We start from the raw sequence: 18,591 nt of genomic DNA on the forward strand, positions 1-18,591 counted from the left end.
TAAAAAAATTGGTGACAGGGGGAAATTATTCTATGGTAACAAAAAGGATGGTGTTGGACAGACGGCCCCAGAGCTGAAAATTCAAAAAACGAGGATGAAGAATATCACAATACCACTTCAGAGATGTAGAGACACATTTTTCAGCAGTTGCTCCGTGATCCTCCATTGTTTGGTTAGTTTGAGTTGCATAAAAGACTAAGGGGGAGGATAACATTTCACATGGAGAGAACCTGGTTGTGGTGTTACTGTGCAGTGCTTGGCACAGTGACTTTCAGCCTGGAGGAAATGATAACATAATAGGAAGACATGACTCAGCTGTTCAGGACAGAGGAGACTGAAGAAGGATTGAGTAGTTCTAGGAGGGCCTGTTGTATCCAAAAAAAAAAAAAAAAAAAAAAAAGCAGCATGAATCAATTAAATTGTAAAACTATGAAGTAAGATGCAAACATTCAGTACATTAGTAGAGATTGTTTCCCTGGCCTGACAGTATATAAAAAGCTCTTGAAACCGCTGTGCCATTATGGGTAGGTCAGTGAAGGTGCCTGTTCAGTGCATTATGGAATAGCAATTGCCTTATAAACATGGGACGTATCTAAGCCATGCTAAATATGGTAGGCTGAACAATGAGACCATCTACCTTCTATATGAATTAATTACCTAGAATTAACTTGGGTACTTGGCTCTTCAGTAGTGCCGTTCATCTGAGGAATTCAATGTCTTAATCAAGGGGCAGGCAAAGTCAGCCCACAGCCTGGATCGGGCCCGCAGCAGACTCGCATTTCCCATTGCAGCTGGTTTCCATGCGACAGTGCAGGGCCAAGGTTTCCATGCAGACCGACCCCAGCACCACTGGCAGGGTGCGGAGCTGGGCAGGGAGCTGCTCTAGGGCTGGGATCTTGCAGTTGTGATAGCATGGTCTGGCTGGGGCAAAGCCATGATCTGCTGCCTGCACACCCCGGGCAGGGGCATTCAGGCAGCAGATTGTGGCTTTCCCCCTGCTGCACACCACACTGTCACCGCTGCAGGATCCTAGCCCTGGCCTGGAGCAGCTCCTTAACCAGCCACATGCCCTGTCAGAGCTGCTGGGGCCAGTCTTCATGGAAGCCCTGGCCCCATGCTGTTATGGTACCGCTGCTGCTGGTGTCTCCATAGAAACCAGCCACAGCAACACAGGCATGGGCTGCTGGGAAATGGAGTCTGTCCTCCAGCCAGATCCACCATTTTGCCCATCCCTGTCTTAATGACTAAACATTAGCTCTCATCTGAAGAATACAAGTGTCCATCCTTGGGGAAGTGAAGCACTCTCTCAAACTTAGTCCCATGCTGTAAGAGAGGTTGGCAAAATATGGCCTTATTCTGCAGAGCCTGAGGGCTTTGCTTATGTCTGCACCAAGGCTAAACAGCAAGAAGCTGTGCCATAGCCTGGTAACTTCCAGCTATGAGCTGCTCTGGGGCCAAGCACAACAGGAAGTTGCATCCATGCTGCTTCTATTTCCCTCTCCCACCCCCTTAGCTGTGGTACGGAAGTGACAGCAATGTGCATACAGCTTCCAAAAGCCTTCTGCCACTGACAGGCCACAAGTCACCCAGCCCACATCAGACTGGAGCCGTATCCTTCCAGCTTGCCGCTTGAAAAGGTTGCTGACCACTGTCCTAAAAGACCAAAATAAATATCTGCAGGTGAGGGTGGAGAAGCAAAAAGCTGAAAGAGTTGCTTTTCATTTGTGTTTCGAAACTTCATGTAAGCTGAACGTTGTCCAGCTGGGTTTGGCCATGCCAGACTGAATACTTGATCTGCATGGAGAACTTGTACTGAAAAGCAAAGTAAACAGCAAATGGAGACCGAGTCAGGCATTTAAATGAATACCTCATTTGGATTTGTTCTTTCAGGCCCTCCACTGATATAACTCAAAAGTCCTTCTTTTTGTGATGGTAGTTTGCTTGTTGAGTGAAAGCTTCCTTAGCAAGGCAATATTGGACAAGTAAACTTGTTAGAGTTTGATTCTTCTTGCCAGTAATTTCAATCAGGAATAACTTGTCCATATCAATTGTTGCCAGCATAAAGAAACTGATGTTGGATGAGATTAAAAATACACAAGGCAAGCATTTGAATGTTGACTTGATGTATAGATAGTCACAAATGCACATGATCTGCCAACTGTACTAGTCTTTTGAAAAGCCCTTAGCTAGTAAATTATGAATCTATGTAGAATAATGATGAGCTGCCAGGTCAGCTGCGTTTTTGAATTGTTACAGAATAGTCATTGCCTTATGAAACGGCAAACACGGGACATGATATATTAGCTAACCTCACCCCGTGGAGTTTCATGTAGCTGAACAGGTTTGGAATGATTAATATGACTAGAGTGAATGTGAATGCAAATTTCAGAAAGATGTAGGTCCTTCAAAAAACAAGAAAAAAAAGTCACCATATGTAAAGGAGCCAAGGGGGAAAACGATCCTTAGGATTGTCACTGTAGTGTTGGAGCTCCAACTATTGTTGGATCAGGGTGCACCCTAGCTTACAGGTAGCTCCGTGGAAACCCCGAAGAGCAGATATAGTCTTTGCTTCTACCTGCTTACCTAGATTGTGCTTCAGCCAGCGATACTTCAGTCATGCTTTAATTTTTCCCAGCAGGTTGTTCAAACATTTGTTGGGGCAGGGGGGAGATCAGGGTATCTGCTTTCTGAAAGAACAGTAGTTTGTCACTGTGCTAATCTTCCTAACTAGTAGGTATGACTGTTGAGAAGGAGGAAGAGAAGATGACGTCTTGTAAGATCAGCACTGCAATTCGGGGCACGGAGGAAGCCCTTTGGCTCCATACCAGCCTATGGGAATGCTTACTAAGGAAAGGGCTGCCATCCAAGAATCCCACAGTTTGTTCCTGCTGTCCACTAGGCATTGGTGTTAAAATTGGTGCCTGCATTGACAGTTCAGATCCATCAGCCACTTTTCATTGCAGAAAGACCAGTGTCATTATGATTGCTGAAAGGGCATGGAAGAGGTTCCTGACCCCCTAATGTCCTTGTAAGATATCAAGTTCTCTTGCTGTTGCTACTTAAACTTGTCTGGTCAAATCTGTGGTCTCTTGGTTAATGTTCCAGATTTATTTAGAATCCTGTGGCAGGTGCTCTGTTGAGCTTCTTGTAAATGGGATTTTCTTATTGTATGTATGTAGTTGTAAAAAAAAAAAAAAAAAACTACTTAAAAAAATAATTTTATTTATTTATTTTATATAATAAATATATTTTTTAAAACTGCTTAGTTCACACCATTTGTTTTGCCCAAATAAAAATCTTTTTAATGGTTGAGGACAGTAGCCAACTATTATCAGCTTGGCTAACTGAAATATTTAACTTTTTATTTGCAATAGTTATCAGTTGTCTAACATGATGTAGCGACATTACAAAGATTTGCCTGGTAAATTCTGATAACGAAAGCAGAACAGTAGTAATACACCAGTTCCAGCTCCGTAAACTCTATAATTTCTCCAATTATAAAATTAAAGGAATGAAGTTTTCGTAAAATATCATTAGGAAGTTTTCTTTTTTTCTAGGTCCCCATGATGATCTTAACTACAGTTATCGTCAAGTAATAGTTTCACCCAGGCATTACGGCTGACCTCTTAAAAATCTAAAGATTTACATTTTGTTGTAGAGATTATTTTTTAAAAAGGTAGGTTCTAAACTCCTGGATGAGGCCAAGATACTTCATTTCCTTGAGCACAATAACAGCACCTGCATTGTTTCTAAATGTGTATAGACTGTAATCCTCAATCTGCTGACTCAGTCTTTCTGTACTCAAAATCTCTCATATTGTCTGCTACAAGTGGATTAGTTTTCCATAGACGTATGGAAGTGAGATTATAGTAGTCATTTCCAGCTCATGTTGCTGAATCTCTATCCTTTGTTTCCTTTTTGCTTTTTCATTAGGTTACCTGACTCACCAATTTGTTTAATCAAGCTTAAACCACAAAATATAGTGGTAACAATTTCAAGTTTCTTTGGAGAAATATTAGTGGATAGGTTAAAGTTTTTTAAGATAAAGAACAAAATGTACTCTAAGTCTGAACAGTCTGATAGTGTGTAGTTAACTTCTTTTTGAAGTAATGTATTATATAAGTCTAATATGCAAATGTAAAATTTTATATAACACTTTAAACTCTTGCTGAGCATTTTCTAAAGGTAGTTATGGGCCACTGGTAACTCCAGGGACTCACTTTGTTACTTGTGGTGGGGGCTGTTTTAGCAGAAGGATTTACAGACTGCATAGTAGCCTTTTGTGAAGCTAAAGATGACCAGGGATCCAAGTTTTCCATTTGTTGCAGGAAGATGCAGATTTTCTCCTTTGAAGTGTGGCATTTCACTTAAACCCCTGCAACATCCATGTTTTTAATCAGAGAATATGGATTTTTTTTTTTTTTTTTTTAAATCGGGGGGAACCAGTATCACTGATGATGACACTGAAATTTTGGCCGTCTGCCGTTTAACTTGCTAGCAGCACTCCTACAGCCCATGGCTGCTATTTTCAAATTTAACTCCTTGTGGGAAGATAATTTTGAGGAGATGACTAAAATCTGGATCCTTACCTACACCTAAGGACATGCCTAATTTGAAGGGGCTGCACCCTGATTTCACAGGGAGAATGTGAGTGCAGGCCTGGGCCTAGGCAGGTATTTCACAGGTGGAACACGGTGACCCCCCCCCCAGTGCCTCCCAGACAAGGGGCCCCTGTGCACCCCTCTCATGTCTCTAATTGGCTGAGGGTCTCCAGTGGCCATGCCCCTCACCTCTACTGATTGGCTGCGAGAGTGGTCTGTCATGCAGCCCTGCCCCTTGCCACCAGTTGGTGGAGAGGGCCAAGGACACCTGCCAGGCAGCCCTTGCAGTGGATCAGAGAGGAGGGGCAGGGACAGCAGTCTTCTTGCCTGTAACCCGTGGAGTTGGTAGCTGCCCCTTTCCCCTTCCCAGCCCTGCCAGGCTGCTGCAGCGCACTGAGGATTGCTGGCTCCCTCCGAGGAGACAGCACTCTTCCATGTTCTGCCTCCGCTGCAGATTTTGCAGGCAACATTGGATTTCCCAGAATCTGTGAAATTGTGAATTTCATAGAAAGTTAGGGTTGGAAGGGACCTTGGGAGGTCACATCTAGTCCAACCACCTGCCCAAAACAGGACCAGCCCCAACTAGATCATCCCAGCCAAGGCTTTGTCTAGCCAGGTCTTAAAAACCTTCAAGGCTGGAGAGTTCACCACTTCTCTGGGTAACCTGTTCCAGTGTTTTACTACCCTCCTAGTGAGAAAGTTCTTCCTGATAACTAACCTATACTTCCCTTGCTGCAGCTTGAGACCTTTGCTCCTTGTTCTGTCATCTACCACCACTGAGAACAGTCCAGCTCCATCCTCTTTCGAACCCCGCTTCAGGGAGTTGAAGGCTGCTATTAAGTCCCCTCTCAGTCTTATCTTCTCCAGGCTAAATAAGGCCAGTTCCCTCAGCTTTTCTCCATAAGTCATGTCTTCCAGCCCCTCACTGTTTGGTGAGGGGAAGGAAGAATTTGGTAGGTCCCTACGTATAACTGCTTTGCTTGGACTAGAAACAGCTGTAGAAGGAAGAATTACTGTCTTCCACAAGCGCAGACAAAATATCCCATCTGTTGCCAGCAAATAAGCTCAGTCTGTGACACACTGCAGGCTGTTCTGCAGTAGCAGCTGGCTACCCTTTTACAATGAACTTTATGAATGGACTTTTTAAAGTTGCTCTTAGCTAGTTGCCACCACTAAACATACGTTGTGTTACAACAAGTTTTTAAAACCTGATGCAAACATCACTAACAGCAAACTTGTCATAAAGTGACTATTCATCCTGTTTACAGTAATGTGCAGCTAATCAAAGCATCTTGAACATTTTATTAAAATTGTTCAGAACTTGTGGTAGAGGTGATATCTTTTATTAGAGCAACTAGACTTTGGCAAATGAGTGTTATTATTTGCAAGCTTTTGGGCCGAAGCACCCTTCTTCAGGCATGGGAGAAAAGATTATGAAAGTTCATATTTCAAAGGAGTTAAAGGTGTGGTAAAAGCTCCTGTTTGGAGCAGTTCATTATATGCAAATTAGGCTCAGAGAGAAGTTGGAAACGGTAGTTTACCTCACAGTTGTTTGGTGGTAAGCAGGATGCAGTCGTATTTCCTTCTGGTTATGATGTTGCATATTTCACAGAAAAGTAAAAAGATGGGAGGCTCTTCTGAGCAGGAATTTCTTTTGTGGTGAGGCATTTGTGGGCCCTGTGATAATGCAAATTACCTCCAACAAAGGCAGGAGCAGGGTCTCAGGCTTCAGGTAGTAAAACTTGCTTCCTCCTTGTAAAATTTATAAAGATTTCATTTATTTAAAAATGGCTAAAATTCAGTGTCTTCCTAGTAACTTTGGTGTGAGCTTAGAGTAGTTTTGGGCTGAAGATGTTGTCAGTGCAGTAGGTGGGTTAACTTTGGATCAGGTAATTTCCTAGTAGGGGGATGCGAAATTTCAACACTGTTTTGACCAATTTCGAGGTTGAAACAGCAAAATCGGAATGAAACAGGCCGTTGAAATAGCCTCGAAACAAAACAAGGCTGGTCGAAACGTTTTGACCATAGACTGGGAATGGGCAGTCAGTCCAGCTGAGCTGACTTCCCATCCCCAGCGCAAGATCTGGTAGGGGGCAGTGAGGTAGCCCACCTGGGCTGCTTCCTGGTCCCCCACGCTAGATTGCGCCGATCTAGTGTGGGGGGGTGAGGAAGCAGCCCAGCTGGGCTGCCTTCCCATCCCCAGTGAAACAGAATGGCTGTTTCAACTCGAAATTAAATTCAATACAAAACACTGTTCCGTCGAAACTCGAGGCGAAACGAAATGGTGCTGTTTCACACAGCCCTATTTCCTAGGCGTACAAAGTAGGGGGAGGACGGGGATAATTTTCAATTTGCTGTTTAATAGCTTCCCTAACAAAATCAAATTATTTCTTCTTCCTGCTTTCTGTCTGTCTCTTTCTGAAGTCTCGCCCAGTATGTTGGCTCCCTAATGCAGTTCATCTCAAGTCCCACTCTGGTTGCTCTTGATATATGCAGGGGGTAGAAAGGCAGCCTGCTGCTGATCATCTTTTATAAAGACACCAAGTTAATCCATCTTCTTCAGAAGCAGCATGGGAGGTGTGATTGATTACTGTACTGGCATGCAGAATGGATAACAGTCTGCTTCTAGAAACCTGTTTGAAGTGAAAATTTTGCATTTTCATTGAGTCCAGTGCAGGGGTGGATTTTATTTAAATACTGTAAAATCAGTTTTAAATGATGATTTAAACCACTGGTCAGGAAGTCTTGATTTAATCATTGTTCTGTGCATTCTTGTTGCTGGATATCCTTTTATTAATTGCATTTCTTGAAACTTTGCACTTTTAGAGAAATTTAAAGGTTTAACTGTGTGTACACAAACTGACAGACAATAGGGTGGATGGGTGGGTAATCAGTAAGTCTGTGCAAAGCTTTGGTCCCTGATTTCAGTTTGACCTGATTCAATGACCGGATCTCTGAATCCAAATCAAATCGGAGGACCCTTTAATCTCTCCCAGTCGAATCGGAACCCTCCAAGTTGATTCGGAAAGATTTGGACATAGATACGGCTTTAAATGGGTTTTTTCTACATACCTCTAGGGAGCTGGGGCTCATGAGTGCTGCGATGCAGGGGAGCATGGGGGAGCTCCCCAGCGCCCTTAGCAGCAGACCCAGAAGTGGACTAGAAGAACTTCCAGTCCATTTCCAGGTTCACTGCCAAGCCTGGGAGGGGGGCGGGGTCCCACTCCTGTGGGACACTCTATGCACCCCAGCATTACGGCGATCACAAGCTGCGCCTACTACTTCAAGGTACATAGAAAAAACTTTTTAAGCTGTGTTTGTGTCCAAATCGCTGACTCTCTGAATCAGCATTGAATCATGCTACGAATCAGCATCTTCAGATTCGGATTTGCCGAATCGGAGACAGTGATCCGAATAAACAAATCAAATCACTGCTCCTGGTTCGGGCTATCTCCAAATCAAATGGGGCCCGTTTCACACACCCCTAGGTATTGGGCCTCTTATCTCTTGTCCCCCATATACAAGGAGATGTTATCTCTGGAGATGACAAGCTCTCCCTATGCCTGAAGAAGGGTGTTTGTGGCCAAAAGTTTGCAAAGAACAATTTTTCCAACTATTTAGTTGGTCTAATAAAAAGGTATCACATCTGCCCAAAAAACCTTGTCTGCCTGTGATCTCTGGAGACAAATTCAATTTGAGAGCTGAAACTAAGCATCACAGAGAAGCTTAATGGGATCTTCTCGACTGAGCACTGAGTCCCATTGGGTAGATTGCTTTTCTTTAATCTTTACTAATCTATAGAGAAGCCTCTAGGAACTGCATAAGATTGGGTCTCCTAATATAGTCCATGGCCTGCTGTGACCTATTCATAAAACTTCTAACAAGGTTGCATGAATATATTGTCTTGGTATATAATTAGAAGATACAATCCCTATTCCATGATATCTTTGAGCTTTAACACAGATTAAAACTATTTTTTTAAAGTATCTTAACAAAAAAAAATACAATTACATTTAAAAAATCTGATTTAAATAAAAAATACAATTTTTAATCTTTAAATTGATTTTTTTTTTTTTATTCACCCTGGTCCGGTGATTTTATTATTATTATTTCTTTAAAAGGAATTTACCCATTTAAGCATGTCTAGCAGCAGAATTTGGGCCCAAATGACATCTATATACAAGATATTTAACTTTTGTAAATAGTGTATATAGTCTTGTGCCCAGAAAATCAGAGCTCAAGTGCACATGCCACTGTTGTTTCTTTTACAGGTGAAAGAACTTTTCCGTTCTATGGGACTAGAGTATTATGCCTTGGAACTTGATGTAATTGGTAAGTAAATGTACAGTAGATGCATTGAGAAGCTGGCTGTAATATTCATCCAGCTTTAGTCATTGTTTCTGTAACTTTTTTTTGTGAGAACCAGAGAATATTACAACATTCTGTCATGAGTGATGTCTCTATATAATTAAAATTCATTATATAAAGCCCTATAGCCTGGGGCACACCTTTAAGTCAGCAACCCTGACATGTGAAATGGAAAAGAGAAGCTTGGCTGACAGAGGTATGAAAAATTACCCACTGCTTGCTTTGAAGTTTTTTCTCCCAGGAAAAGCCCTGTAGTATCTTTCCCCTAACAGTTGCTGTTTTGTATTGCCAGCTGAATTGTTAATGTTTGACTTGATACGGAAGTGACCTTCAGGGAGAGTTGTTGAGTCACTGGCAAGAAGACTAAATTCCAGTACTTGCTCTGTGGCCAGTGCTGTTTTTGTTAAAAGCCTGGACTTCTGTGCTTGTAATACATTTTTAGAAACTGAAGTAGACTTGGAACACGTAAGGGTTTACTGAAATCGTAAGGGTTGACAATCGATGAATTGTAAAGGTTGCTGATTCATCCCAAATTTTTTTTGAAACTTTCTAGGTTATATTTTAATGAGCAAAATGTTATGCTACTTTTATAAACCTTCTGAAACTACTGTATTGAACAGACTGAAAGAGTACGCTCTAATTCCTTGACTTATTCTGAAATTTCTGGTCTCGCTTCAGTATCTTCTTCATAAATGGTGTGGTCCAAATAAACAGATCAGAGCTAGACAAAGGGAATAGTAGTACATGAATCACGTTTTTCTGAGTCTGTCTTGACAATTAAAGGTGTATTTAATTTGCAGTTTTGTAAGTATTGGCACTCAGTAGACAAGGGCTAACCCCTAGGAAAATTGTTCCTTGAATGTTATGAGCAGTCCTCCTTGTATTACCTGCACTTGTGCTAGACCATAGTTGGGTACCTTCCTGGCTCTCTCTAGCTTATCTTGACAGTACATAGTGATGTAATAGTTAAAATGACAGAGGCAGTTATAAGTAATTCAAAATTTTGGTGCACCCTCCTAAAATAACCCCTGAAATAACATTTATGTTCTTCAAAAATCCAGTAAGGTCAGCTAAGTAGCATGCCTTAAGTCTTCCTCTCTAAACATATCCTTTGGCTAAACTGTTTCTAGGTCAGCCTACCCTACTCTGTGCATGCCCAGGCCTGGACATATGTACAATAGATGGGTTAGAGCAATTTTCAGCCATAGCCCAGCAGTATGCTCAGGCTCTGAGATAATGTATGGCTTATAGGTTAAACTGAACACCTTAAAATCCACTCGGAAAACTGAATGCTTTTAGGCTTGTGAAGCACCAGTTCATCCCTTTTTTAAATCTGAAGTATGCATCTGTGGGTAGTATAGTCTTTGAAAACTTATGTTTTGGAAAATGCTGACCACAAATTTGCCCTGTCTCAAATGTGTGGATTTTCATGGAAAGCCTCTACTGTTTTGTAGCTTGTTCAGAAATCACTTCAGTTTTCTCTCTTAGGCATTTTAGGCAGGACTCCTTCTTTTTAGTACTGTTCTAGAACATATTTTGTGTATTATCCTCAGATGATGGACCAAGTATTCAGCAAGTGTTAATGGAGATGACTAACCAAAGGACTGTGCCCAATGTATTTGTGAACGGGACACATGTAGGTGGATGCGATGCAACTCTTCAGGTAACTTCTACTCTGAGTTTTGAAACAAAATCATCCTACACAGTTCTTCTGTTTTAATTCAGTCTTGTCGCTTATTTCTCTTGCAGCCACTATTTGCATGATGCTTTGGTGAATTAGTTCAGTTTAGCACACTTTTTATGCCAGTCCCAAGTGAATACTTGATCTTTCCCATAAATTCATGAAGGAAGCTGAATACAATAATCTAGTATTTAGCATCCTTAACTTCTTAATAGGCCTGTGCTAAGCGGCTAGTGTTCGCTTTGGATTTGGGGGACAGTGATTCGATTCAATGATTCGAATCACTGTTCCGAATCGATTCGGCCAAATCTGATTCAGAGATTCGTCTGCTGCCCTAGCTCCCAGCACTTGGGGGGGAGGCCTGCTGCTGCTCCCCCCCCCCCCCCCCCCCACTGCCCCATTCTGCGTGGGTGGCAAAAATTCGGAGAGCTTCGAATCAACTCGGACCTTTTACTTGTTTCCCTGATTTGATTCAGATTTGGGGATTCAGCCACCAAATCGGGCTGAATCTCCTTCAAATTGAATCGCCACCTGAAGCTTTGCACAGTCCTAGTTCTTAACTAGGGCCACAAGACCCTCTGAGGGGTACCACAATGCCAGGGCCACTGCCCTGAACACCTGTTTCCAGGAGGCACCTGCAGAGGTGGGTCTGGATAAGCCTAACGCAGGCAGGAGTGCCTCCTTCTGTTGCTGTCTCTTTCAGGCCCCTCCTGGAAACAGCTGGGCAGGATAGCTGGTGCAGTCTGGCAAGACAGTAGTTGAAAACCACTGCACTAAATGTTCATCCCCTAACTAGTATCAGCCTAGATTTTTTTTTTTTTTTCTTCCTTGTATGGAGAGAAGGCCATGGCTTTGCTGTGCCCTACCCCACACTTCCCCTCCCCCTCAACTCAGGATAATGTGCACCAAATAAGGCAACAGCAGTGGTTGCTTGTTGGGAACTGTAAAAGGTAGTGGGGTCTGCCTGGATGCCACAGCAGCATAAGGAGGTGTGGATAACCCAAGTACAAGCCCCAGGCATTTTTTTTTAAAAAAAAAAAGTAGGGGACTACTGAAGTGATGACAAGGGGCTGTGCTCAGCACTGTCTCACTGGGAAGCTCTTGGCTTCAAGGCAGGATTCCCCTAGCAGCCTCTTCCTTTCTCCCCTCTGCTGTGCAGCTGCTTTGTTAACCCTTTCAAAGCCAAATTAAGGCTTTTGCAGCCCTGATCTACATTCAGATCAGTGACAGCTCTGAGAGGTTCAATGCGATACAGGGTGAGTGGGTGAGTAAGAGTGAGGCAGGGAGCCTACAGCCCCTGGATGAGTGTGTGCTGTGGCAGGTAAGACTTGGACAGTGCATAGTGATAGTAATAGTTAAGAATACAGCCCCCAGCCCTGTTCTTCTACACTTGGCAAAATCCCCTTCCCATCACCTGAACAAGGCACAAAAATAAGCTGGCTATGCCTCTGGGATGTTACCCCTGGGTTCAGGACTAGGGATACTTCCTTTTTAAGTGGTATCAGCCCTCTTTATTCTGCATCCAGTTGTTGTCACAGATGGTAATAAAGTCTGAAATGGTCAGATGTTTGGTGTGTTAGATTACTTGTCCTTAATTTGGGTGTCATGAAATTCAGACAAGTTATGGAGTGGTGCTTTGAGCCTAAAAAGGCTGAGAGCCCTTGTTCTACAGCCTTTCGTAATGCTGCTTTTATAGCTTTTTTTATAATTTAGGCTATCATAAAGGGGTTATTTGCATCAGTGGTCCTTTCTCTTCCTTCTTTTTGTATGAATCTCTTGCTGTGTGACATGACACTATTTTAAGAACAGAAAATAATTAAGTTATTGAATCTCTTCTGAAATTATGAACCTTGTCTATTAGATTAGTATGGCTCTGTTTGTTTCTCAAGCTTAAAAATATTAGCTAGGTAACAGATTCTTAATTATTAATCCAAAAATAATGGAAATATCCGAGTATGGTCAAGGTCATAAATTATGTTGCTCTGTCACTTATGTACGTACAGTTCTTTGATTAATTAATATGGCTGTTGCAGGCTTACCAGAACGGCTCGCTGCAGAAGCTTCTCGGGTCTGGAACGGATGTAAAGCCATATGATTATGATCTCATTGTTATTGGTGGTGGCTCTGGTGGACTTGCTTGTTCAAAGGTATGTCATAAGTTTGCACTCTGACCGGCACTCCAGATTAAAAGTTCTGCAACTCTTGAGAGCTGCATCAGTTACATTAATGTTAACAACGGGTGCCTCTACATGAGCAGTTAATTGGATGCAATAAACTCTGGTTCAGTTTGTACTGGAGTCAGCTGCTCCTGGGCACAGCATTTACATGTGCACATGGGATTGCAGCAGTCTGAGCCAGGGCAGATCAGCCCTGGGCTCCAGGTGGTGGCAGAAGAGCTGGCTAGGGCATGAGGGTGCTACAGTGCAGGACTAGCCAGCAGGCAGCCCCTGCACTGTAGCAGCCTTGTGTCCCAGCCAGCCCCAATCACCACCTACATGTGCATTGCAGCAGTGTAAATTACTGTGCTGTAGGATAGCGCTTGTCCTGAAAAGTACTATCCTGTGATGCAGTTAGTTAGTTACTTAATTTACTGATGCCCTAATATGGGCACACATGTAGACAGTGATGCTTTACTGCAGAACTAATTAGCCAACCCCGCAGTAAAGCGTATGTGTAGATGCATCCAGTTTACTGCTTTTTTTTTTTTAATTGCCCATTCAGTTTATTTAAGCATTTGTAAACAGTGACTAAACAGTGGTCCAGTAGCCATGGAGTATTCACTTAATCAGATGATCATAGTTCAAAGGTATGAGCTAGATGTTGGTCAGGCATATATATAGTCAGTTGGGCCTGAATCCAATAAAAACTTGGGTGCCTACCCCCAAAATTGAATCCAAACCCATATATTAATTGCCTTGCTTCCCTATGGAATATGTAAGGGAGCTTGTCAATCTGAAGGTGGCAATCCAGAAGATCCAGGTACTGGACAAGGAGCTCCCTAGAGCACCCCAATAGGAAAGCTAAGCAGAGGAATACATCTGAACTCTCTCACCTCCTCTAGAGCTGAGGTGGATTTATCCATTTCGGATTCAGAGCCTGTAATCTTCCCCAGAAGTTGGGTGCCTACAACTATCCTCTCAAAAAATGAACAAGGTTTATTCTGTTCTTTTGAGGAGCTGGCCATGAGGAGGATGCAGTTATGATAGTACCTGCCTTCTATGGATTGGTTTAGTAATTGGAGCACCCAAACAGGAAGTAAAATACCTGGATTAACTCACATCTTCCAGGAGAGGCTGCTGGCCCAGGCACTGTTGCTTAGGCTGGATGGAGATATTCTCTTCTCCTGTTGGAGCTTTACTTTTGTGCAACAAAAATTTTGCAGTTTATTGGCTCAAATTTTGTAGAAGCACATGCTTCAATAAGCAAGGGGAACATTGTCATAATAGTACAACTTGTTAGTTTGTACTTATTTTCTTCTTGTTTTTTACAGGAAGCTGCTACCTTAGGAAAAAAAGTCATGGTGCTAGATTATGTTGTACCAACACCTTCGGGTACCTCCTGGGGTAAGGCTCAAATAATCTGCCTCGAATTAGAATGCATGTGAAAGGATCTAGGTGCTGGCATTGAGTCTTGTGGCTTTGTATTTCTGTAGTGTGTTAGGTGTTGGGACATAATCCCAACAGTTCTATGACATTAACAGCAGAAGAAATTCTGGCTTGCCTGCTCTTCTGGATGAATCTGTTCATCCAGGAGTTTCACTAATGTTGTCATCTCTTACTTTAAGCAACTATTCTCGAGTTTCATATTCGTTTTAAATTGTTAGTTAAATGACTTTACTTGCTTAAAGTTCACTCCATGAACACTTACAAAGCAAATTCAAGCTCCTTAGTTGAAAATGCTGTATTGGACTCTGCTTCATTCATGTGAATAGCATCTTTGCACAGTGCCAAGCTCTTGCACGACACTCAAAATTGCATATGTAAAGAGATCATACTTTTACATTTGCGTTAACAGCATGTCAGATGACACTTCCGTGGCTCTAGAAATCGGTCCCCTGATACTGCTTTATTTACTGGTGTCTTTTTCTTGATCATAGGTGCCTTTATAATATAGATTAGTGTCTTTTCTACATTTTCAGCACACCCATTCTTTCCATAACAAAACCAATTTGTCCTGGTTATGTCCAGCCAAATGGATAGGTCAAAACATGCTGCCATCCCTTTTTTGACCACCAACAGCCAGCACTAGTTGGAAAAGTATCTTCCTCTGAAGATAGCATAAGTTAATTTCTTGTGTGTCATAATGGGAATGCATGCCTTTGTTTCCATTTTGCTATTTAGCTGTGTTCTGAATTCCATGGAACAGACAGGATGTAATTAATCTGCAGGCCCTGGTTGCTTGATTTCTGAGGTGTTCAATCTATTCTAACTACAAAAATCCACACTTACATTTCATAAGAAGTGTATTTGGTCTTATAAGCTTATACTTTCTTACTAATGTAGCTATTAGTAAAATACAGACTTAATGTAAATGGGCAATTAAAGTGTTTGTGTAAAGTTTCAGTTACTCTGCATCGTAAAATGGGAATTTCCTTGACACCGCTTTACATGCATGTAGAAGGTAGCAGTAATGGATATGCTGCTGAATAAACTAAGTACACAAAAAGGCAACAGTACAAAGATTACATCAATGTTGACGCTAGTACTATACAAACGTGCTTTTTCCATTACAGGACTTGGTGGTACTTGTGTCAACGTAGGCTGCATTCCTAAGAAACTGATGCATCAAGCTGCACTTTTGGGACAGGCCCTTAAGGATTCACGGAAATTTGGCTGGCAGTATGATGAGCAAGGTTGGTAATACTACCAAAAACTTTTGGGGAAGGATACAGGTCAGATCTCTTCTGTTTTAGGTCGCATACGTATACACATTCAGTTAGAGGTGTACCGATCTATATCGGATTGGCACCAACAAAAGGAAAATTGACATTATTGACAATAGACATTTCTTGCTGGTGTAGCCAATAATGTCACCGATGGAAACTGTGTACATGTACAGCTACAGCATGCACACAGCCAAGAATGGCAGCTTGGAGAGCAGCGTCTGGACAGTAAGTCTGAGGGGGAAGGGGCATGGAAGGTGCAGATCGAGGCCCCCACAGTGAAGGAGGGAGTGGGGTTGAGGTAGGGGCAGGCGCTGTCCAGCCTGGGCAGGGTACAGGGCAGAGCCACAGGCAGCTTGTCCAGCAGGGGTGGTGATGTGGAGGCAGACCCTGCTGTTGAAATGGGGGTGGGGGGAGTATGTCTTCCCCACCCCCTGGATTTGTGCGCAGGGCAAGGGTGGACTGCTGCTGTAGGCTCAGGGCTGGGGCTGTGCCAGCCTCTTCCCAATGAGGGGGCTGCACTCGGGGCAGGTTGGAGGAGTTGGGAGGGGGGCTACAATGTGGTCTATGGCCACCCCAAAATTCCCCGTGACCACCACTCCCAGCTCTGCTGCTGCCCCTGCACACTCCAAGCACAGCCCTAGCCCATCCTCCTGCTGGGAAGAGGCTGACATAGCCCCCTAGCCCACAGTGGGCGGCCTGTCTTTACCCCATGCACAAATCCAGGGTGGGCACATGGCCCCCATGCTTTCCCCAGGGTGCGCACAGCCTCCCCACCCCCCCACATCTCCCAGACAAGCTGCTCGTAGCTCTGTCCTGTGCCCCACCCCTCCCTCACCACAGATGCCTTGATCTGCCCCTGCCTTGCCACAGACTTACCCACCAGACACTGCTCTCCACACTGCTGGGCTGCATATCGGCTATTGGATCAGTATTGGCCAATTTATAGCTAGTTTAATTATTGGCCCTCTGTATCATCCAAAAAAAATCTTTATTGGGTGCCCCTATGTTCAGTACCTTTATTTAATGTAGACTTGACTTGACTTGAGGAGTGCAGTTGTCCACAGGGTCTTTAGGGTCTTGTCCTTCCCCACAAATTTGTTAGGAAAACATTTTGCTAACCTAAAACAAGCTTTAATTGAAGATGGAGCACAGTAGTTTTCATAGGCAAGAAGTAGCATGTGGGTTCACTTACAAGTGAGCCAGTGACATGGATATAAAATCAGATCATTTTACAAATGGTAACACATTGGGGAAGCTGTTTATACTTTTTCTATGTTAATATTGTGTACCCTGGACACAACTAATTTGTTACATGAAATTTTACTATTGTGTTGGAGCTTGGATGTAATGAGGCATTGCTTAATCTCTGTTTCCATAACTTGAGTTATGGCTGCTTAGCAACTATTTAGGATAAATGATGTGATTTTACTGACTTCCCTGAAGTCAACCTCCTTCTGCTTTAGTTTTTGTTAAGCTATAAAGTTTTCTTCTTTCTGTTTCAGTTAAACACAACTGGGAAACCATGGTAGAAGCAATTCAGAACTATATAGGCTCTCTAAACTGGGGCTACAGGGTGTCTTTAAGAGAGAAAACTGTCACATACCTCAACGCGTATGCAGAATTTATTGAACCACATAAAGTAAAGGTATATGGTGTGTGTGTGTGTGTGTGTGGGTGTGCGAGAGAGAGAGAAAAACTTACTTTACTGTGCCTTCTCTAATCTGTTAGTATATGGGAAATCTTATTTTTCTGAAGCTATTTTGTTGAAATGTAGTATAGAAAAGACCTCAGCCCAGTGTGAATATTAATGTATAAACAAAAAATCTTAATTGAAAGTAGCAAAAATACAGGGATGATCTGTTGGTTATAGGTGTGAGTTTACCTAAAACTGTCCTACTGCCTGTATGTTGATACCGGCTAGACAGATATTACGCAGGCACCTGCAACTTAATTACGTAAGTGAGGGAGTGTACCAGTTTCATGAGTCGGTTCCAAAATTCTAAAGGAGTTTTGCAAGCTTCAAGGACACAGTTAACCATTTCTGTTCAGTGCAGACAACAGTGGATCAAAATGGAGTAGGGCTTAGCCATTAGGGCTCTGCAAAGCTTCAGTCCCTGATTCGATTCGGCCCAATTCAGTGGTCAAATCTGAATCAAATCAGAGGACCCTATAATCTCTCCAAATTGAATCTCCAAATCGATACAGAGAAATTCGGCCACAGGCACAGCTTTAAATGTTTTTTTTTTTGTTTTGTTTTTTTCTACATGCCTCTAGGTAGCAGGCAGCTAATGAATGCTGCAATGCTGGGGCACAGGGGACTCCCCAGTGTGCTTGACAGCAGACCCAGAAGTGGACCAGAAACGCTTCTGGTCCACTTCCGGGTCTGCCGGAGAGCGCAGAGGGCCCTCCCAACCCCCCTGCTTCCACCCGGGTCAGCGATTGGTGCCTTCTGAGACTGGGGGGGTTACCCGGATTCCCCCTGCCCCGCGGCCGATCGCCAAGCCAGGGGAGCATTGGGGGGGTCCCCCTGCACGCTAGGTGGGAGACTCAGAAGTGGACCGGAAGCACTTCCAGTCCACTTCAAGGTTTGCTGTTGAGCACGCAGGGCGGACCCGCACACTCCTATGGGATGCTCCATCCACCCCAACATCACAGCATTCATAAGCTGTGTCTGGTACCTCAAGGTATGTAGAAAAGACATTTACAGCCGTGTCTGGCCAAGTCGCTGATTCTCCGAATCAGCATCAAATCTTCAGATTCGGATTTGGCCGAATCGAATCGGGACAGTGGTCCGATTCAACAAATTGAATCACTGTCCCCGATTCAGGCCGAATCCCAATCAAATATGGCCTGTTTCACACACCCCTATTACCCATGTCAGACTTTGGAAGTAATTTAAAGCCTGATTAGTAGGGGTGTATGAAACGGGCCATATTTGATTTGTTGATTCGGATCACTGTCCCAATTCAGATTCGTATTCAGCCAAATTGAAGATTCGCCGATTCTCCGAATCAGCGTTGACTTGGCCACAGACATGGCTTTAAATGTTTTTCCCT

At 43.2% G+C, this 18,591-nt stretch overlaps 1 protein-coding gene across 1 annotated transcript in view; it reads left to right on the plus strand.

Moving 5' to 3' along the window:
• The window catches only part of TXNRD3 (thioredoxin reductase 3), a 30,902-nt gene that overhangs the window by 3,562 nt on the left and 8,749 nt on the right, over nucleotides 1–18,591 (plus strand). The window contains exons 2-7 of the mRNA XM_006017779.3: nucleotides 8,873–8,933; nucleotides 10,523–10,632; nucleotides 12,684–12,797; nucleotides 14,141–14,213; nucleotides 15,383–15,502; nucleotides 17,038–17,180. Coding sequence (XP_006017841.1) covers nucleotides 8,873–8,933; nucleotides 10,523–10,632; nucleotides 12,684–12,797; nucleotides 14,141–14,213; nucleotides 15,383–15,502; nucleotides 17,038–17,180 — 621 coding nt within the window. The remainder of the gene's footprint in view (nucleotides 1–8,872; nucleotides 8,934–10,522; nucleotides 10,633–12,683; nucleotides 12,798–14,140; nucleotides 14,214–15,382; nucleotides 15,503–17,037; nucleotides 17,181–18,591) is intronic.

The sequence above is a fragment of the Alligator sinensis genome, unplaced genomic scaffold (assembly GCF_000455745.1).
Source record: "Alligator sinensis unplaced genomic scaffold, ASM45574v1 scaffold839_1, whole genome shotgun sequence".
Lineage (NCBI taxonomy): Eukaryota > Metazoa > Chordata > Crocodylia > Alligatoridae > Alligator > Alligator sinensis.